Below are 22,258 nucleotides of genomic sequence, written 5' to 3'. Positions count from 1 at the left end.
GTATAAAAGCACATGCATTACAAAGTCTTTCCACTGAGCCACAGCTCAGCTAATCCTAATTAAGAAATCATTTCATCAGCAGCTGTAGCCTGTGACACTTTTATGGCCTGCATTGTCTTTGTCAAAGTAACAGAGTTAGGAGGAGGCTCTTTCTGAGTAGAATTCACAGAAGAGAATTGGTGAACAGCTCAGGTGACTGCCTTCATGTGAGAGTTTAGAGATAATTTGATAGTAGTCAGTTTGAAAAATGTTTATAAGGAACCAGCTAAACTGAACAGACGCAATACATTTCTTTTTATAATTGACTTACCTAAGATAAGTGCAATCTTTAAAAAAAAAAACTAAATTATTTTGTCTCCAATAATACTGTGAGGATACATTAGATTTTGAATAAGTATACAGTACTGAAAAGTTAGTTATGAACTGCTGCCTATAAATAGTACCTAATTTGAATCAAGTAATTTACATTCTGATATCACAAAGAAGTACTATATATTTTTTCCTTTTCATAACCAGAAAAGTTATATAATAGAATAAGGTTTATATCAGTCTTTTTCCAGTTTTATCCTCTGTCCATTAAGGAGGACTATGACATATTATATAAATTGTGAAATTTTTCTTTTAAATGTATTTCTAGAAATCTCTTGCTAGTCAAACCTGATAGTTTGTATTCTGGTTTGTGACTATGTTCTAAAACAAGTATGTGTATATACAAGTGTGTATATATGTTGAGATGGTTAGAGAATAAGATGAGAGACAAAATCATCCTACTCTGTCTTCTGAAAGACTGTTCCCTGATCTTGACTGAGTGAACAGTTAAACTGAGGGGAATAAAATGAGAGCATTTATAAGAAAAGAGCAAAGTTTTGTTTACTCTGCCCATTGGGGTGAGTAGAGACATAAATATTTGAAGTGGAAAAAAATAAAGGCAAGGGTGGTAGATAAGCACATTTATATCCCCTCCCTTTGTAAAGTCTGTCATTACAGATCACTTAGTCTTAGCATTTAAAATCAAAACCGAATAGAGGCTGTCAAGATGGCCCCCATTGATTCCACCTCCTAGAATTCATAGTCTTTTGTGTTTCGCTTCGCTTGAGTGTGGGCTGGTCCTGGTCAGTAGCTGCCAAGGAATGTAACATGGCAGATGTGATGGTACATCCCTTCAAAGATTAAAGACTTCAGCTTCCATCTGGGGTGCACTCTTTGTGGTTCACTTGCCCTGGGGAAAACTTGCTGCCATGTCATAGGTACCAATGTGAGAGAGCTTAAAAGTGGATCTTCCCCAATTGAGCCTTGAGTGACTACAGCCCTAGTTGACCCCTGATTGCAACCTTGCAAGAGGCTCAGAGCCAGCTCACCTAGGTAAGCTACTCCCACCTGCCTGACACGCAGAAAGCTATAAGATGATAAATGTTTGTTATTTTCAGCCCCCAAATTTTGGAGTAATTTGAAAGTAATACAGAGGTTTTCCACTAGGAATCTAGGAATTTAGTGATTTGGAAAAAAAAAAAAGAAAATAATTTTTGCAGTTTTTGCTTCATTATATTACCCCTGGACACTGCATAAATATATGGAGTCTTCTATATAATATAGTTAATAATTTTCAATACTATTGATAAACCTACTTGTTTTGAATAAGTTTTGAATAAAGATCTTTCAACTTTGAGATTTAACTTGTTCTTTTGTATTTCGTTGTTTCTTTTAAAACTTCTTTTCCTCTTCCTAAATCATTGTAAGAGACCTGTTTTGCATCAGTACCCTGGGTATTTCCTTGACTCGTGCCCCATACTTTGAGGGTCCTCTCGTGTGCGTGACTAATCACCTCAGGGCTTTCTGTGTTAGTGCAGCTGGTTTGCAGACTCTCGGGTTTCTTATAATCAGTCTCAGGTTTGTCTAGGAAGGAGGAATTCCTAGCTGGTGACAAATAGACTGTCTTTCAGATCAAAATCTATTGTTCTACAGAAGTTACAGATGAGGAATATGACTCATTTAAATTATTACTTATCTTCAGAGTCTCATTTTAGAGGAAAAAATACTGATTTTGTAGTTAAGCTCAGGATTTGGAGTTAGAAAGGCCAAGATTCAAATCAGCTCTGTCTGCATTTGGCAGATTGCCCCCAAGATAGCCGGGCAGTCTTAGACAAATTCCTTAATCTCTCCGAGTCTCAGTGTCTTTATTTGTGAAATAGGAGTAATAACACTCTCCCGTCAGTTGTCTTGAAAATTCAATCAGGTGATATATGTATTGTGCCTGGTAGGTATTAACGTCTTAACAAATGGTGCACGTGCATACTAAGTTGCTTTAGTTGTGTCTGACTCTTTGCGACCCTATGGGCTTGTAGCCCACAAGGCTCCTCTGTCCATGGGATTCTCCAGGCACAAATACTGGAGTGGGTTTCCATTTCCTACTCCAGGGGATCTTCCCGACCCAGGACTCAAACCCGGGTTCTTGTACAGCAGGCAGATTCTTTACCAGCTGAGCTACCAGGAAGTGAAGTGAAGTCGCTCAGTTGTGTCCGACTCTTTGTGACCCCGTGGACTGTAGCCCACCAGGCTCCTCCGTCCATGGGATTCTCCAGGCAAGAATCCTGGAGTGGATTGCCATTTCCTTCTCCAGAGCTACCAGGAAAGCCCCTAACAAATAGTAGTTGAGGTATTTTTATTACCACTTCTACCTTCACAACTACCAGTGGTCATTTAAGAAAAAGCAGAATTGCTTTAAGGTACCCTAACGAAACTACAATTCATTATTGTTTCCTAGAAAAAAGCAGCAGGATCTACTTCTGGTCTTCGTCAAAAATGTTACTATATTTATTGAGGTTGTATAGATGTTTTAAGTAACTTAACGATTTGATTATATCCCAGACCAAAGTAGACAAATTGTCTTGGTAACAGTCCTTTTATCACTTACCTAATACTGGTACTGCCTTAAGGAATGTAGGGAAAGACGGACTGGGAGTTATCTATTTAATTTGTTTGTTAAAGTTCCAGGAAGATTGATCCAGTACCTCCAGAAGAGAATTTATTATAAACTATTTAGACTGAAAGATCACTTGTTTCCTTTTCCTTCCTATCACAGTGATTTGTTAGTGATGATTTACTACTATGTGTGAACAAAAAAGTGTCAGTTCATTTGTCTCACAGTGGATTTTATGATATAGTTTCGCGAAGGGCTATGCCTTTGTACTTCATGCACTGAAAAGCTGAAAGGATGTGAAAATGAATTCTAGAATCTGCTATAAAGAGTTTTATTCCCACTTGCTTCTGAATAAGTGGTCCTGACAACTAAAGACCCTTACTTGATTATTTTATTCTTGGTATAATATTTTGATCTCAAATTAAAATTTATATTTCTTTCTATTTAAAAAGAATTAATATATTAAATATTTATCTGACCTGAGGTCTTTCCATGTTCATGATCTATGTATGCTTAGGCACTAGTGGTTAAGAACAGGCATTCTCCAGTGCAGCTGACCTTAGACCTGTCAACAGTTTTCTGCTTTAGTTTCTTCACCTGGATGAAAATGCAGATAATAATTAACAGGTTTCATAGCATTCTTACGAGTATAAAATGAGATGACCCAAGTAAAAACTTATAGCCATGCCTGACAATATAATTGCTCAATAACTATTTGCCATTGCAGTTATTATCACCACCACCTTGCCAGAGCCCTTTTAAAATCTTTATTTTTTGTGAAAAGCAATGGGAATTCCTGGGTGCTATGTTATAAATGATTTGATTAAATTAAAGCAAGTTTTAAATAAGTAGATAACACTTTCTGGCATTTCTATAAATCTCAGGCTGTGCAGCAGACATCAGGAATTCAAATATGAACTAGAAACTCAGTCCAGTGGGTTAAATGAGTATCATAGTATAGAAAAAAAGGAATAAATAATAGAATTTGAACCAAGACCAATGGAATTCAGAACTCTGCTGAGGATGGTTCAAAAGCAGTACAGAGTAACTGCTTTTTGAATTGGGTATATACAGTAGTATTTTACCAGATGGAGGAGAAGAGGAATGAGATCCAGGCAAGGGAAAAGCTCATCTCGAATCAGAGCATGGCTGGAGGGGAGGGGTGCGAGTTGGAGGATTGAGGGTGGTGCCAAGTTGAAAGGTCTTTCTCTGCCAGGCTAAGACACGTGAATTCATTGAACTCACTAAAAGTATCTAACAAGTGTAATATTACGATCACCTTTGGGTTTTATTAAAATAATTTTGGGAGAAGCACTATGACATTACATGAAGGGAGTGATCAGTTTGGAGAGTAGGATCCCAGGTTGATTTGATAGAAATTTGGACATGAACAGTGGAGTGGAGATGAAAGAGCAAAGTGTAGTTTTTAACAAAACTTGGACATTAAAAGCATGACTTTGACAAGGATAAAGAGGCCTTCATGCCCAAGTTTGGGTAACTAGATAGGTGTAATGACTTTTTCTTCATTATTCTTCTCATGTATTTCAGAATTAAGTGAGAGATGGAAAGTTTTTGTTCTTATGAGCAAAGCAAAATATAACAGCAATTTTACTTGGAATGATTAATCATATCTCTTAATCACAATAAGTTACTTCTTTGTATTCCCACCTAAAAAACTTGACACACTATATGAAAGTTGAAGGTGTTTCTCTCTATGTTTAAGTCTGGTTTTCTGTGTAACCTGACCTTTTTTTTTTCGGTGGTGGGTGGTCACTGAGAATCTTAGTAGATATTGGGAAACAGGCATCGAGCTAAAAAACTAAAACAGTTTGAAATCTTATGTTAGATATTAATGAAAACATACCAATTTGAAGTTGGGTTGGAGGGAAACTTCAAAGTTTATACCAGGTTTCTAGAAGAGCCATGTGCTGAGAGGAACTATTTATTTAGAAATTTAATTCCTTTGTCCAGAATATTCACTTATGTGAACAAGATCTAAAATACATGAGTGTATTATGAATATATGTGTGTATACATATATATATATGTGGATGAATAGACGTGTACATGTACAGAGAAAATATATATGTATTTCATATAATCTACCTTGGTCAGCTTCATTCCAAGATGATTAAAGAATTCTTAGTAACACTTGTGTGTTTAGTAACCACATATGATTTTTTGCTCCAGAGGGGAATTTGGTTATGAAAACAGCATGAATCAGATGATCTCACTATGAATACTGAATAATATCTTCCAGACCTAAATTGTATCCAAATCAAGTCAGACTGTATTTGAAATACCAGATGTTCCCTACTTTCCTTTTTCTTTAGAGTATCTGATATGTAATACTCTTTCCTGGGTCAGAAGGGTCACCTGAAATATTGCCAACCTATGTGGTTGCCTGAAATGATAAATACAGAGAAATTGATCCCATTCTCATTTCTGTCTCTGAAATAAGCAGGAGATGAGGGATATTTGCAGGCACGGATAACAGTGCTATATGTTCAGTATCTGGATCCTATAGTTAAGGATATTAAAAAAGTCTTATTTGTCTGTGACTGGTATTTTAGGATAAATATTATACAATCATTTTTATTTTTTCAAAGGACCTAGATAGGTATTCCTAAAGCATGACTGTAGTTTTTCCAAATATAGTCAATCCAAAGGACCTGTTTTCTTGGACACTGAAGAAGAAAAATTAATCTGTCATATCCTTGTATTGATGCTGGCCAGAATGTGTTACTAAAATTATGTGAAGCAGACAACTTTTGGACTTGTATGCTTATGAAAAACACGTGTTTTCTGGCACCAAGTGTTGACTCTACAGGGAATACTACATCCCATTTGCTGTTGAAATAATTATGTACAACAGAACTGTGTCTTACCCCTCAGAACTTAAATTTTGTGTTTCTTATATAGTTTTTAAACTACTCTTCCAAGCTGAATTCTGGATGGTTCTGACCTGTTAGAGCCAATAATACATTAGCTTTCTCAAATAATTATTTTCTGTTTAGTATTTAAATATTAAGCTGGTGACCATGCTGAATAGCAACTGAGATGAAGTTAATCTGAAACACAATTTTCAGCCATAATTTTAGAATTGAAAAGCATCTTAGAATTGATCTAGTTCAGTTCCTTCATTACCTAGATGGAGCCTAGAGAAGAATAGTAACCTCTAAAATCACTGGACTTGGTCGTAATTCCTAAGGACCACATCACAGTTTTCCTGATTCTCTTCCAGTGCTCATTCTACATTTTCACCATTTAGTCGTGTAATTCTTGATCATTAATGCCTGGTATAGTTAATTCTCATATATATTACATATAAGCACATATATATTGGTGTTTATATTAGTCCAAGGATCTGACCTTCCTGTTCTAAACAGCCAGGCTGCCTTAGGTGAGGAACTAATACTTCCTCTACCACCCGCTCCCGCACACCGTGGGTTTCATTAAATAACTTCTTGTTCTCATCACTCACCAAGAATTCTCCAGCCCAGAAACCTGGGCAGAAATTAACCTGTAAGATCTGGATGTCTAAGAGTAGTAGCCATAACTCTTGAGGAAAGGAGAAGGACCCTGACTGACCAAAGAACGCAGTCTGTACTGTGGGTAAAGGGAAGCACGAGGTATAGAGAGAAGAATCCTGGGTCCTGGACTTAAGGGAATCCTGAACACGATGTAAGCAGGAAGAGAAGTCAGTTGAGCCCTTAGAACATATGGTATTCCAGACCCTCAAACTGAGACTAAGACAAGTTGGAGAATCCAAGCTCCTGTGACCTCTGCACAAGAGAGTCTTGGAACAGGTCTTGAGAATGTACCTGGGGAAGCTCTGGCTCTGAAATTCATTTTACTACAAAGTAGACTTAGTACATTTTACTTCATTTTATATGTTTGACTTGTTAAAGGGAGGATGGCAGATGCCTAAATTGGGGCAGGAACAAAAGCAGAAGGAAGTTACCTCATACCAGTAGAGATATGTCTTGCTGGGGTGCAGTTTTATCATATAAATTGGGTTGAACAGGATTAGAGGACACATTGTACTCTGGATTATTACTTAATCTGAAAGTAGGCACTCTATAAAACAGTGTTTTCCACAGATCTTTGTTCTTTGAGTAGGATACAAAAGCTTTTGTGTTCTAACAGAGTTTGTGCTTTTGTATTCTAATAGAGTTTGATAAAGAGGGTAAGATTATGGAGGAAGTTCCCATCCCAGTAAGTGGCATAAATTAGAGATCTTCAGTGCTGGGTGTTAAGGAGGTTGGGTTTATAGCTTCATTTATATCTATAAAATTTCTCTTAATGAAACTCCTCTAAAGAAAGTAAATTTATTTACTTACTGAAACTCTGATCACTTTAGCTGCTAAAATGGTTTTGAAACCTAGGTGCTTTTTTTCACTTGTGCATTTTTTTTTAATTAGAAACATTGGGTTGTAACAGGAGAGTGGGTGTATCATATTGCTGTGACCTCATTCTGCTGTCTTTCATTTACTTGTCTCTTTGTGATATTTTGAGAGTCTCCTCACTCCTTATGTATGGACCCCAGGGGAAGAGGAATGTGTGTGTGTTTGGGAAGGTGGGAAGGGACACATTCTTCAGGTGGACACAAACCCAAACTGCAGGAAAGAAGATGAAGTTGATCTTCCAGGCAGGCCAGCAGGAGTAGAAGAACACTGGAGTAGTGCTTTCAGAGCTTTCCAGGGCAGACTGCGGAACTGTTTTCTCAAATTACTGCTTCTCTCAGAGTTAGGTCTCCTAGTCTCCCTGAGGGTCTTCCTGAGGTTTGGCCAGCAGAACTTAAGAGGGGCCCTTGCTCCCTCGCCCCCCATCCCATCCTGTGCGTGCATGCCTTTTCTCTAGGACCTTCCTCCTTAGAGTCTCATCTTCTCTCTGGGGATGTCTTCTTTTTTAAACCTGGTAACCTAAGACACGGTGCCAGATGCTTCAGGAGATTTATTTGTTCCTCAGGAAAAGGAAAAAAGAAGGATAGAAAGCCCCACTTGGCCTGCTACAAGGCTGGCCCTGTCACCTCTCATGTTCTCTAAGAGTTCCTCAACACTAACCATCCTTCTTCTGTCACAGGCTTCAAATAAGGTGTCCCTTCTGCTTTGAATGTACTTCCTCCTCCTTTTTACTGAGTTAGATGTTCATCCTTTGCAGCTTATTTCATTTATCACTTGTTCAAAAGATCTTTCCCATTCTCCCTGCCTGATTCACGGTGTCTCTTTCTGTAGGTTTCAAAGTCATCTCCATTGAGAGGTATTGCAGGAGACTTGGGGCTTGTAGTCCTTTTCCTTGAAGCAGAAATGAGCCAGGGAATCTCTTTGGAAAATGGAAGGGCTCCCACTGGACACCCTCCAGAGTCTGCCCCAGCAGCACAGTGGAGCACAAGTCAGACACTGGGTTTTAGGTTAGTTTGCTGTTGACTGGCTGTGTAACCAGCAGCAAATCATCTCCTCTAAATTTTGGTTTCCTGATTTCTTACATCACGGGGATGTCTAGGCCTGTCCAGCCCGAAAAATATGTGGGGCACTTTAAAAGAGTAGATGTTCATGGAACACCACCAGTTCTAATAACTCTCAGGAATAAACTGATAACAATTTTGGTAGGAAAGAAACAAATTGCCCCTTTCCAAGACTGACATCCCTAAGAAAAAGAAATGCAAAAAGACAAAATGGTTGTCTGACAAGGCCTTACAAATAGCTGAGAAAAGAAGAGAAGCTTAAGGCAAAGGAGAAAAGGAAAGATATACCCATTTCGATGCAGAGTTCCAAAGAATAGTAAGGAGAGATAAGAAAGCCTTCCTCAGCAATCAGTGTAAAGAAATAGAGGAAAACAATAGAATGGGAAAGACTAGAGATGTCTTCAAGAACATTAGAGATACCAAGGGAACATTTCATGCAAAGATGGGCACAAGAAAGGACAGAAATGGTATGGACCTAACAGAAACAGACGATATTAAGAAGAGGTGGCAAGAATACATAGAAGAACTATACAAAAAAGATCTTCATGACCCAGATAACCACGATGGTGCTATCACTCACCTAGAGCCAGATATTCTGGAATGCAAAGTCAGGTGGGCCTTAGGAAGCATCACTATGAACAAAACTAGTGGAGGTGATGGAATTCCAATTGAGCTATTTCAAATCCTAAAAGATGATGCTGTGAAAGTGCTGCACTTAATATGCCAGCAAATCTGGAAAGCTCAGCAGTGGCCACAGGACTGGAAAAGGTCAGTTTTCATTCCAATCCCTAAGAAAGGCAATGCCAAAGAATGCTCAAACTACCGCACAGTTACACTGATCTCACACACTAGTAAAGTACTGCTCAAAATTCTCCAAGCCAGGCTTCAGCAATATGTGAACCGTGAACTCCCAGATGATCAAGCTAGATAGAAAAGGCAGAGGAACCAGAGATCAAATTGCCAACTTCCATTGGATCATCAAAAAAGCGAGAGAGTTCCAGAAAAACACCTACTTGTGTTTCATTGACTATGCCAAAGCCTTTGACTGTGTGGATCACCACAAACTGTGGAAAATTCTTCAAGAGATGGGAATCCCAGGCCACCTGACCTGCCTCCTGTATGCAAGTCAAGAAATCTGTATGCAAAAAATCTGTATGCAAGTCAAGAAGCAACAGTTAGAACTGGACATGGAACAAAAGGCTGGTTTCAAATTGGGAAAGGAGTATGTCAAGGCTACATATTGTCACCCTGCTTATTTAACTTATATGCAGAATACATCATGAGAAATGCTGGACTGGATGAAGCACAAGCTGGAATCGAGATTGCCAGGAGAAATACCAATAACCTCAGATATGCAGATGACACAACCCTTATGGCGGAAAGCGAAGAAGAACTAAAGAGCCTCTTGATGAAGGTGAAAGAGGAGAGTGAAAAAGTTGGCTTAAAACTCAACATTCAAAGATAAAGATCGTGTCATCTGGTCTTCATGGCAAATAGATGGGGAAACAATGGAAATAGTGACAGACTTTATTTTGGGGAGCTCCAGAATCACTGCAGATGGTGACTGCAGCCATGAAATTAAAAGACACTTGCTCCTTGGAAGAAAAACTGTGACCAACCTAGACAGCATATTAAAAAGCAGAGACATTGCTTGACCAACAAAGGTCCTTCTAGTCAAAGCTTTGGTTTTTCCAGTAGTTATGTATGGATGTGAGAGTTGGACTATAAAGAAAGCTGAGCGCCAAAGAATTGATGCTTTTGAACTGTGGTGTTGGAGAAGACTCTTGAGAGTCCCTTGGACTGCAAGGAGATACAACCAGTTCATCCTAAAGGAAATCAATCCTGAGTATTCATTGGAAGGACTGATGCTGAAGCTGAAACTCCAATACTTTGGCCACCTGATGCAAAGAACCGACTCATTTGAAAAGACTCTGCTGGTGGGAATGATTGAAGGCGGGAGGAGAAGGGGATGACAGAGGATGAGATTGTTAGATGGCATCACCGACGTGATGGACATAAGTTTGAGTAGGCTCCAGGAGTTGGTGATGGACAAGGAAGTCTGGCGTGCTGCAGTCCATGGGGTCGCAAAGAGTCAGACACGACTGAGCGACTGAACTGAACTGAACTGATGCCTTCAAGGCACTTGCAATCTAATGTCCTTTCCAGACTGGCACTGAATTCAGCCACATATTTATTCAGAAAACTACTCTGCATAAAGTATCAAGCCCTGTGAGACACTTAGGAGAAACCCTCTTATGTGGTCAATACTTTCTGAAACTTATAATCAACCAATTACACAAGTACATAATAAACATAAGCATACCTGTTATATGCTAATTAATACTGTACGGTAAGTAAGTGCTGCAGAAGTTTTTCCAGGAATTCACAGGAGGGGTATAGAAGTTAGTCATGATGCAGCGAGTAAAAGTAAAATTTAAAAGGCTAATTGTCATTGCCAAACTTAAATTACTTGAGTAATTTAAAATATCTGGAACTGTGAAAAGGAGCTGGACAGGACTGAGAACTGAACTGGCTGAAGGCTGACTTTGTAAATCAGCAATGAGCTACACTGAGTTCTTGTATTTCCATACAAATTGTGAGATTATTTGTTCTAATTCTGTGAAAAATACCATTGGTAGCTTGATAGGGATTGCATTGAATCTATAGATTGCTTTGGGCAAAATAGCCATTTTGACAATATTGATTCTTCCAATCCATGAACACGGTATGTTTCTCCATCTGTTTGTGTCCTCTGATTTCTTTCATCATTGTTACACTGAGTTCTTAGTATAAAACCTCTCCTAACTGATTGAGGTTCTAGTTATATTAGCTGAGCTTCCAAGTTTCATTCAGAAATACAGAATGAGGTGGTATTGGTCTAGTATGTTTCTGGTATTTTAGGCCAGTATTGCTCAAACCAGATGATTCAGATTTGAAGGTAGGCAAGAATTTGTTTAGGTGGCCATTTAATTTAGAGGCTGAATCATACTTAGTTCTCCATATTATTATAAGCCAGTAAACCTTTGTTTCAGGATTTTATACATACCTACAAACATATAAGTTTGTATGTGTGTGCATGTTCTCTTTCATGAGATAAAATGTATTTCTGTGAATTTAGAAGCAGCTGATTTAAGCTGAGCTATGTGATTAAGCCTTAATAATATAATCTTAATATTCATCTGAGATTCAGTTTAGCAGGAGATACATGGAACATGGTATGAGGCAAATCCATATACCAGACAGATTCAGGATTGTTACCTCTCCTGTAATGGAAAGCTAAAATTGGCTGGAAAAGTAATTGACCTTTTTAGATTTGCTGTTCATTTTACTATGGATATTGTAGTGGAGAAAAAACTTTACTAGTTATGTTCACTGCAAAAGACCAGTAAACTAATATAGCTAGAATCTCTGTCTTTTGGTAATCCCTGTGAACTATAATGATCAGTGACAAGAAAATAATTTTATTCTTTCAAAAAAAACAAAGTGACTAGTGTTAAAATACACAATTTAGAGAATTTTTAATCTTTTGAAAATTGGTAATGGAGACATGGCAAAGGTAATAAAGTGTGGTTAATGCTGGACAGATTTTTATCACGTTTAGCAAATATTCTTGAAATGGTCTAACTTTAAAAATTGTAGGTTCACCTAAGCAGCTGGGTAGACCAGCTGGTTTTGAATATGCCCTTAGTTATGTAAAAGGATGTGGTAAAATTCTTAAGAAAAAAGGAAGGGCTTCATTTAAACTTCTTGGGCTGATCAAGCTGATCTTTCATGGAACAAGTTACAATGTGTTTTGTTTTGTTTTGTTTTAAATTTTTTAATGGAAGGATAGTTGCTTTACAGAATTTTGTGGTTTGATTGCAGTGACAAACACAACTTGGTAAAGCTACAAAAGGGAACCATTGAAAAAAATCTCGTCTGACTTGTGACACTCACTCCAGACACTAAACAGTAACAAATCTGTCAGCAGTCAGTGATATGAATAATCGAGGCACTGGTGATTTGTTGATGTGCTGAAGCAAAGCTAGTTGATCTTTTTCACTCTAATACCAATAGTTGGGTACAGAGCTTACATTGCCTTCTGGTGTCCTTCCCTCATCTGCACCCCTCCCCTTTTGCTTATTAAGTCATGTCTCAGCAGTTCCTGAGAATTACTATTAATACGGTAGAAGGAAAAAAATGGTTTGCTATATAAGGGCAATAGTACAATCCCTGCACTCCTATCTAGGGCATAAGAACGCAGACCTTGGAATCGGACTTGGAGTCAGATCTCTTGTACACCATTTATTAATACTTTGATCTTAAGTAAGTTCTGTGGCCTCTCAGAGTTTCAGTTGTCATCTCTTAAGATGGAAAATAGAATTGCCTACTTTATAAGTATTTTATGAGGTTCTGTAAAATTTCAGTGAGATAAGTGCTCATCTTTATCCCTGTTGTTCAGTGTGTTTGTTGTTGCTATTATTGTTATTATATTTATCAAAAATAAAATAATATTACATCAATATTTAATTAAATAATTAAGACAATATTTCCCCAAATTGTTTGCATATTTCTTGTTTGCCAAAAAATAATGTCATTTGGGGCCAGACTTGCTTTCCAACCTCTGGCTCCTCTGACTGTTCCCTGTACCTATTATATATACAGGGCATGTAGTGGCCAAAAAGATAAATTCATGACTTTTTGTGACTTTTGCAATATGTGTAGTCTTCTATACAGTTGTATTCTAATGCTTTTTTGTTCATGAAAAAAGCAATAAGAATACAGGGTATGTTGTGTATGCACTTGGAATTGCCATATAGCATACCTGGGTGTCATCACTGACTAAACAATGTGATACTCATGAAAGATTTGTTTGAAAGTTATATCAAGAGGAGTGATAAATAGAATTAAAGTTGTAGTCTATTGATTTTTTTAAAGATTTTCTAAAAACATAATAATAAATCTATGTTGTTTTTTCTTTAACAGATGGGTTTAGGTCATGAGCAAGGATTTGGAGCCCCCTGTTTAAAATGCAAAGAAAAATGTGAGGGATTCGAACTGCACTTCTGGAGGTAATGTTTTAAAAACTAAAACCACGTTAGTAATTTCTACTTTTTGGCGCTGCTTCCTCAGACACTGGAGACTGCTTACAAGTTATCCAGCATGGTTGCTAAGTTGTGATCTATTTATTGTTTAATCACAAATATACAGATGAGATGTGCATAGTTGTCCATTTTAATAAAAGAATAGTTGTCCATTCTTAATAAAAGAATAACAATTAAATAAATAAATAGTCCTTCAGGATTACCATAAACTTATTTGCCACTCAGAGAAGAGACATATTCAATATTTTAGTCTCACAGGAAAACTGTGAGAAAACTAGCAAATAAATCAAGCAAATAAATACAGCCACTATAGCCCAATAAGCTCAAATAATGATAGGAAGTCAGAATATCTTTATTTCTTATTTATTTCTTAAAAAAGAATACAATATAGTGGCTGTACTAGATTGTATTCTTATTCTTTATTGTACTAGAATACTAGATTGTATTCTTTTTTAAGAAATAAATAAGAAATAAAGATATTCTGACTTCCTATCATTATTTGAGCTTATTGGGCTATAGTGGCTGTATTTATTTGCTTGATTTATTTGCTAGTTTTCTCACAGTTTTCCTGTGAGACTAAAATATTGAATATGTCTCTTCTCTGAGTGGCAAATAAGTTTATGGTAATCCTGAAGGACTATTTATTTATTTAATTGTTATTCTTTTATTAAGAATGGACAACTATTCTTTTATTAAAATGGACAACTATGCACATCTCATCTGTATATTTGTGATTAAACAATAAATACAATGAGTTGAGCATTCATGTCCTAGTTGTCAGGAAATGGACTTGAATCTAGTTGTTTTGTTTTTTCAAAATTTTCAGCTGTAAATTTACTACTGAAAACCTTTGAAAAGCTTGAGTTTAAAAAAATGATAATCCATTGCCATTGTCTTGATTTGAATCAAGTGCCTACATATGGAAGACAAATGTTAGTGGATCAAAAATGTGAATTTTTTATAGCTCTTATTTGCATGTTTCTTTGAAAATCATTATTCTATGTCATATAAAGCTAAAACTGGTATTTTAAATCCATTCTTTTAAAGAACATAAATGTCGTTCATCAGTGGCTGCCAAGACCATAACGATAGTTAATAAGTGTTCAAAGTTAGAATTAGCACATTATTGCTAGAAGGAAAAGATTAAAGTGATCAGCCATACATCATTAGGATGGCAGCTGACGGTTAGAATGAATCTCATTTGAGGACCACTCTTTCGTACTGCATATTTCCATAGGAACCACTGTCGAATAAAAAATGTCATTGGCTCTGGGGTTGTATACAGTGTAAGCTAAAGAAGAATGTAAAATAAAATTTGGGATATTAAGTTTCCTTAAAATCTCATTTACATAATAAGTTTTAGGAAACAAGGACAGTTTTAAATAGTGAAGGCAAAGGAAACCTTAGCCCTCCCCCAAATGATGATACAGTTCTTTACGTGTAAGGAGCTAAAATGGTCCAGGGAATTTTAAAATTACAAGACTTTACTGGCTCTTCTTTGTGCTACCTCTGCAAGGGACATAGCAGTTTGTGAATATGTCTGTAATATTTTGGCAAGGTAAAGTCACCAGACACAAAATAGTTGTCATGCGTTAGAATGTTTCAGCTCCTAACGAGAGCACAGCCCTTTGTACTCAGTGGGTTTTGTGGAAAGCTGCACTGCCCTCTGCTGGACACAGTTCTTGCTTTGCAGTCTCAAGTCATGCTCTTTTTAGTTTGACTATACATTTGCCAAAACTGCTAATGAGATTTTTATTTAAAGCTCTTTCCTCAGTGATGGTGTCTTTTCTCTAAAGCAGGTTAGTTTATAGTAGTTCTTATTTGCTCTATATTATTTTTATATTGTAGATAACTATCATCTGATATTTTCAGATAAAAATATCAGATAAGAGCAGATCTGTATGACATGAAAATCACTTTATTCATTATCATTTTTTCATGTAGTCTCATCTCCTGACGTCAGTATTATCTTAGAATCTGTTAAGAACCATAAAAGACTACATCTTCTTCTGGTTACTAACCACAGTGTTGGGTATATGATGTAAGCTGACCCAGTCATGGTACATCATTTCCTTGTTCACACTGATTGGTTTATTTATCCATTTATGGGCACTTGACAAAAGTCAGATCAGTTGAAACTCTTCCTAGAGGTGGTAGTTGTTGAATAATTTTACCCTCTAGGGACCTGCAAACTTCTTCTGTTTCTGATTGCCTCAGGTTGCTTATAAGAAACCATATGCAAGTAAAAAGAAACAAACTCTGGCTACTGCCTAGTAGTATTTTCATTAGCATGTTGCTGCCTGATCTCCCAGGGTCTCAGAACTCAGGCTGAGTTATTTGCTGTTCCACACACATTCACCAAGCATCTGTTATGATTTAGGTATTTTGTCATGTGCTAACTCCAGTACTTTGGCCACCTGATGTGAAGAGCTGACTCATTTGAAAAAACCCTGATGCTTTGAGGGCACAAGGAGAAGGGGACGACAGAGTATGAGATGGTTGGATGGCGTCACCAACTCAATGGACATGGGTTTTGGTGGACTCCAGGAGTTGGTGATGGACAGGGAGGCCTGCCGTGCTGTGGTTCATGGGCTTGCAAAGAGTCGGACATGACTGAGCGACTGAACTGAACTGAAGAAAGATAAAGTCCCTAATCTTACCCAAAGTGTGGATATTCCTATGATTTACTAGTTTCTCTATGTTTCCTAAAGTATTTGAGAAGTTATTTATCCCCCATAATACAGTTTTTTCCCCCTACATTTTCCTTTACATAGTCTGCACAAATGATATTGGTTTCTTTATGCTGTTGGGTAGCTGCTCAACCCTCAGATCATGGCTTAAATGTTACCTCTTCGGATAGGTTTTTTGTTTTCTCTTATTTCCCCATTTACGTGGATTTATTCTGTTGCTGCTCTATCTTAATGTACCATGTTTCTTTCCTTCATGATACACATTGTTCTAGGGCTTCCAAGCTGCCTCAGTGGTAAAGAATTCACCTACCAATCTAGGAGACACAAGAGATGTGTGTCCAATCTCTGAGTCGGGAAGCTCCTGGAGTAGAAAATGGCAGCCCACTCCAGCATTCTTGCCTGGAGAATCCCATGGACAGAGGAGCCTGGTGGGCTACAGTCCATGGCGTCACAGAGTCAGATACAACTGAGCACGCATACATAGTCACACATATTCATAAAAGACTAGAGCTTTGCCACAGCTTCCGGTCTAACTTGGATTTATATAGTCTGTACAAATGGTGTTATTTAGTAGTTCTGTCTTCTTCCTGGCATGAGTCCAGACACATTTCTCAGAATTTTTGATAATTCCTTGACCTTTTCACCGCAGTTGGAAAGCTTGAGGGTGTCTTTGACCTCCAGATGAGCCATTTTCAGTACAGTCTTTGAAGACTTTTACAGACTTTCTAAGGCTGGTTGTCCTGAGTGTAACAAAGATTCCAGATTTGGTCCAGGGCCCCAGAACTGCTGTGATTGAAGTGGACATGGGGTCTCAAGTTCCTGCCCACTTAACCTCCTCCTCCATCTTCATGGTGACCCTTGACTTCTAAGACCCTTAGGGCTTCTTGGAGCACATTGTGAAAATCAGAGCCTAGTTATTCTTTGCTTTTATCAGTCTGACCTTCTATGCAGCCACAAGAATGGTCTTTTGAAAATGGATAGTATTGTGTACTTACCAATAGCTTAAGAATTTAATGCTTTCCCACTGGACTTGATCCTTTGAACAGAGTCTTTGGCTTTGATCTCAGAATCTGTCCTCTGCTTACTCTTCCAACCTTCCTTCAATTTCAAGTACCCTGTGCTTCAATTACTTAGACACATGCTGTTTCTTAAAATGTCTGTGCCTTATCTCATGTTCCCTTTGCCTGGAAAGACCCTGTATGGTCAAACTAAAAAGAAATCTCACCACATGGAAACAAAAAGTCCTTCCTGTTCTCTTCAAGTCTTGGCCCAGGCAAGAGAAGTCTCTTGTGTCTGAGAAGTCGTCTTTGCTCCCTGTATTAGTCAGCTCAGCTTCTGTAGTAAAATACCATAGACTGATTTCTTAATAGCAGAAATGTATTGTCTTACATTTCTGGAGGCTAAAAGCCCAAGACTCTGAGCGTGGTTGGGTTCTGGTGAGGAACCACTTCCTGGTTTGTAGATGGCCACCTCTGGCCGTATCCTCACATGCCCTTTTCTCTGTGTGTGTACATGCAGAGAGAGATGGTCTCTCTCATTATATGGCCACCAATCCTATCTGATTAGAACTCCACCCTTATGATCTCATTTAAAGTTTACCTCCTAAAAGCTCTCCCAGTACAGTCACATTGGGGGTTAGAGCGTCAACATATGAATTGGGGGAGAGACCCTGTTCATTCCATAGCACCCTCTTTTCCTGGTCCACACACACCCAAGTAGAGTAAATCATTTTCCCCTTTAGCACCTTGTACATGTGTAGAAAGCAAGGAAATAAATGCTCAAATTTCATTTTCTTCATCGTTCGGAACTCCTGCTGGTGCTTTCCGTTGGTGGGGCAAGGTAGCCCATTGCGGCAGTCCTTAAGGGTCTGCCTGCTAAGGCACTGCGCGGGGTACTGTGCAGAGTGGGTCTAGAGAGTGAGTGGGAGAGATCCAGCAGGCACGACTGCCTGTTCAGAGTGTGTCTCAAAGGTTGTAAAAAGCTGAAAACCAACTCTTACACATACGAACGTTTATAGAGTGGGATTCATAAGTTAGCTAGCCAAAGCTCATTTTATAGATCGAACTAAAACCGAAAGGAGTTTTTTAAAAAAAGACTTATTTGAGCCTGTTGGTTCTTAGTAAGAAATATATGAACATCTTTGTCGCACACCAATAAACACTTGTCTGTTGCTCTATAACAAATTACTATAAATTTAGCAGGTTAAAACAATAACTGGATGTTAATTAACTCAACATCCATTTGCGCTTTAGGTCAGAAGTCTGGGCTGCTTAGCTGGATTCTCTGCTTAGGCTCCTAAAAGGCTGAAATCAGGGTGTTGGCCAGGTTGAGCTCTAAGAATCTGCCTCCAGGCTCACTTCTTAGGTAGGTAGAATTTATTTCTCTGTGATTGTAGGTCTGAGGTACCTGTTTCCTTGCTGGCTGTTAGCCAGGGGCTACTCTCAGCCTCTGGAAGCCACTCACATGGCAACCTCCAAGCCAACATAGTTGGCTTAGAATCCTTTCTGCACCTCTGATGTCTTCAAATTCCTCTTACACTCCCAGCCAGAGAACTTATTATTTTTTAAGGGCTCTTGTGATTAGATTTGGCACACCTGGATAATCTCTTCTTTTCCATATAAAGTAAATAAGAGGAATAATACCAAGGTGAAGGTCATAGGGACTGTCTTAAAATTCTGCTTATCACAGCACTTTATTTACTTGATTGTACCTAATCCTCATAATACCTTTTGAGATAAGTGGTAGTATTCCTTTTTTTATATTTGAGAAGTCAAAGACTTAAGGAAAGTTAAATAACTTACTAAGGCATGGCTTCTAGATGGCAGAGCTGGAATTTGGACCCAAAGCCTACCAAAACCTTCCTATCACCACCTTTCTATAGGACATAAGAAAAACTTGAACCCACGTTCCTCTGCCAGTGAACTGTGGACTGCACCAGCTGTGCACCCTACCAGTGTGGCACTTCTGCAGCAAAGACATGGTTGTGACAAAAATATTGTAACTGCGAGCTCTCCTTTTTTCCAGTGTACCAGTAATTACAAACCTAGAGGAAAATAAAAGGTTGAGGATACCTGATATTAATACTTATATAAAAACTACTATCTTCTGGGCACACTTTTAAGTAATATTTAGAAGTAACAAATATTTATGAAATGCAAAACAGAAACCCAGGATATCAAGTTTATAGCCAATTATTTATTTCATATTGAAAGTAATATCATTGGAACCATAGATCATTTATTATATAAGTAATAAAATAAGTAATAAAATTATTATTTTATCTAATCCTTGATAAATCGTTTCAATAAAACAGTTGCATTTTACAAGAAAACTGTTATTTGAATGAATATAGCATACATCTGTCCAGAGAATTTCTGATTGGGTTAGAGCTGTGTGAAAACTGAAAATTCCCCACCATAAATGGATTAATGCTTGTGTTGAATTCTATAACAGAGGCCTTCTCTTAAGTCCATATATGTATATCCCTGTTGTAAAAGGACAGCTTCCAACCCTTTTAAATTTTTCATTTATAGCAGTGTCATGACCATTCCGTTAAATCACTATGACTGCTGGCGGTATGTCAGAGCACTCCAGTTGCTACTACTTGCCTTGGAAAAATAATAATTTTTACAAATAGTACTACAAAAATAATTTCTCTTTTGAGAAGCTATGAGGGATAGTTTCTTGACTGCTTTCAGCTTGAAACTATAAATCTATCTACTTTTCTGAGGCAGTGCTTTTGGTAAGTTTTGTACTCTCTTGAAGTTAAGAACTCTGAAGTTGTAATATAAAATTGTGAGTATACAGTTCTGATTTGTCATGCATATTAATCTTTGCAGGTGTATGTGTTAACAGCTTTAAACTTTTTAGGATGAATAGCCCTCCTCACCCTACATCATAGAACTTCCCAGTCTACCAGTCTACCCTCACATCTTTTTTAGAAAGTCATATAAAAAAGACAGTTTTAAACTAACTTAATTCAGAGTCTCCCCCACATTTCCCCTTCACACGACTTTAATTAACCTCCCATGGAAAATTTGGGCAGAAACGCTATAGGGCAGCTTAGAAGATTTAGAGATAGGACGGCTGTGCTAAGTATGGGAGCTGATTTATAAACTTCCCTCAAACGAATAGCTCAAATAAATTTAATAAAAAAAAAACTTTTTAAGCCTTACACATATCATCAAAAGTCATGTGTGAATCATCTGAAGAAACATACTGTAAAAACCTTACAAACATAGCCCCTTGCACATGGATACTCTGCTCACCTATGCCGTTTTCATTTTATTTCAGGTTGGTCTAAAACCAATTTTTAAAAGTTCCTTGTTTTCTTAAATGTCCTACTCATCCTCAAACTTTCTCTTAGATAAAAAATAACGGTATCTCTCTCTTCCCTAATTTCTCAACAAAATTTTCTGTTTAATAAATTTATTGACTATTTTCCAAATGACTTGAAATTTCCTAAAAGATATTTCTAAAAATTAAAAAAATAATAATTTAAATATGGGAGATTACAATATAAAACGCTGTAGACTAAAACCCCCAAAAAACATTTTTTAAAACCTAGATAAGCAGTGAATAGTGCACATTTCCACAAGGATAGCTCTTGGCACCCAGCCCAGATTTTATGGGTTTCTTTCTTGCCTAGTGGTTGGTAGCTGTCCCTTTTTATTGCAGAAATGGAGCTCTGGGTTTAGGAATCTGGAAGGAATGTGGTCGTTCCAGCTACTTCATTGATGACAACTCTCTGGCTAAAAGAATGATCCTACCCTTCTTGAGTCACATTCTTGCCAGTTCTGTTATTTCAGTTCACAGTGTTAGAGTAAGGATGCAGATGAGGCTTATAATATATTGGGATTTTAAAAACGATCATGAATCAATCATAGGTTTTCCCCACTTAGGAAACTGTTAATCAGACATAGGCTGACTCCTTTAGCTACTACTTCTTCTCTCATCACTGTGCTATCAGTGTGGTGTCTTAACCTGAATTTACTTGCTTAATAAAGTTATATTGGATAGGTAAACAGGTAGACAGGGAATATAGATTTTCTCAGAATGTAAATCTTCTAAGAATAGCCAAGACTAATAATAAGAAGAAGTATAGAGACGGCCAGTATGTCATTGGTTAATATACTTTTTTTATATAACATTTTCATAGTAAATATAATTTATTTAGCCATGCTACAGCTTGTCACAGTATAGTTCATGCTTTAGAAAGTCCACAGGCTTTGTTTCACTTACTCTTTTACTATTACTCTTTCAGATTTTAGAATCTTACTCTATTTCATGGCATACATGTTTTACTGGAGTACACCTGGATAATAAACATTTTTAAAGGAACTCCAATATTTATCAATATCCTTGTTACTTCCTTCTTTAGTCAGTCACTTTGCTAATACCAGGATGCATGCCATAGTTCACAGCCATATAAGGAACTATTTATTTATATAAGAAGTAAATTCCCAGCCCACCTCTTTCCCTTCAGGAAGGCGTCATTTTAAACTTGATCCAAAAGCACTGTGATAGTTTTATGAATAATTATATTGTTTTTGTTAACTGAAGAACAAGAATGAAGAACATACTGTAGTAGGATAGTATGCTCCTTTCCAGTAGATGGAAGTATGAGATAACCAGTTGTAAGAGTCTTTTATAGCTGAACTAGAATATGCAAACTATTCAGCGAGTTATTACCAAATAAAGAATTCTGACCGATGTGTACACAAGGGAAGTATTTTGCCTCCCTACCCCACATCTCCTGACACACTTTCTCTCTCTTTCTGGGACTGTATAAGTCCAATGTAATATTTTCAGTTTGCATATCTCACTTTAAGAAAAACAGAACATAAAAATAAATAATTATTTAATAATTTGTTATTCGGCAAAGTGTTTAGGGTTTTTTTTGTAATTTTCTGATGTAGAGAAATCCAATGATTTATATTAATTTTAAATATGTAAAATTTAATAAGCTTTTAATGATGCTAATACATTTTTATATTATTGATTCGAGCATGTGTAATTAACAGTTTAGTTTCTCCGTTTCTGATGAATCCTTACCACTTGTATTTCTTTGAACTTTCTTATTGCTCTGATTAGTATCCAA

At 37.3% G+C, this 22,258-nt stretch overlaps 1 protein-coding gene across 1 annotated transcript in view; it reads left to right on the top strand.

The window, feature by feature from the left end:
- TES (testin LIM domain protein) overlaps window positions 1-22,258 on the top strand; it is a 58,662-nt gene that overhangs the window by 19,792 nt on the left and 16,612 nt on the right. Inside the window, exon 2 of the mRNA XM_065939308.1 lies at window positions 13,350-13,435. Within this exon, the coding sequence (XP_065795380.1) occupies window positions 13,350-13,435 (86 nt within the window). The remainder of the gene's footprint in view (window positions 1-13,349; window positions 13,436-22,258) is intronic.

This window comes from Muntiacus reevesi, chromosome 6 (assembly GCF_963930625.1).
Source record: "Muntiacus reevesi chromosome 6, mMunRee1.1, whole genome shotgun sequence".
Classification (NCBI taxonomy): domain Eukaryota; kingdom Metazoa; phylum Chordata; class Mammalia; order Artiodactyla; family Cervidae; genus Muntiacus; species Muntiacus reevesi.
The sequence above is the reverse complement of the archived record's forward strand: the minus strand, read 5'-3'. Positions and strand labels throughout refer to the sequence as shown.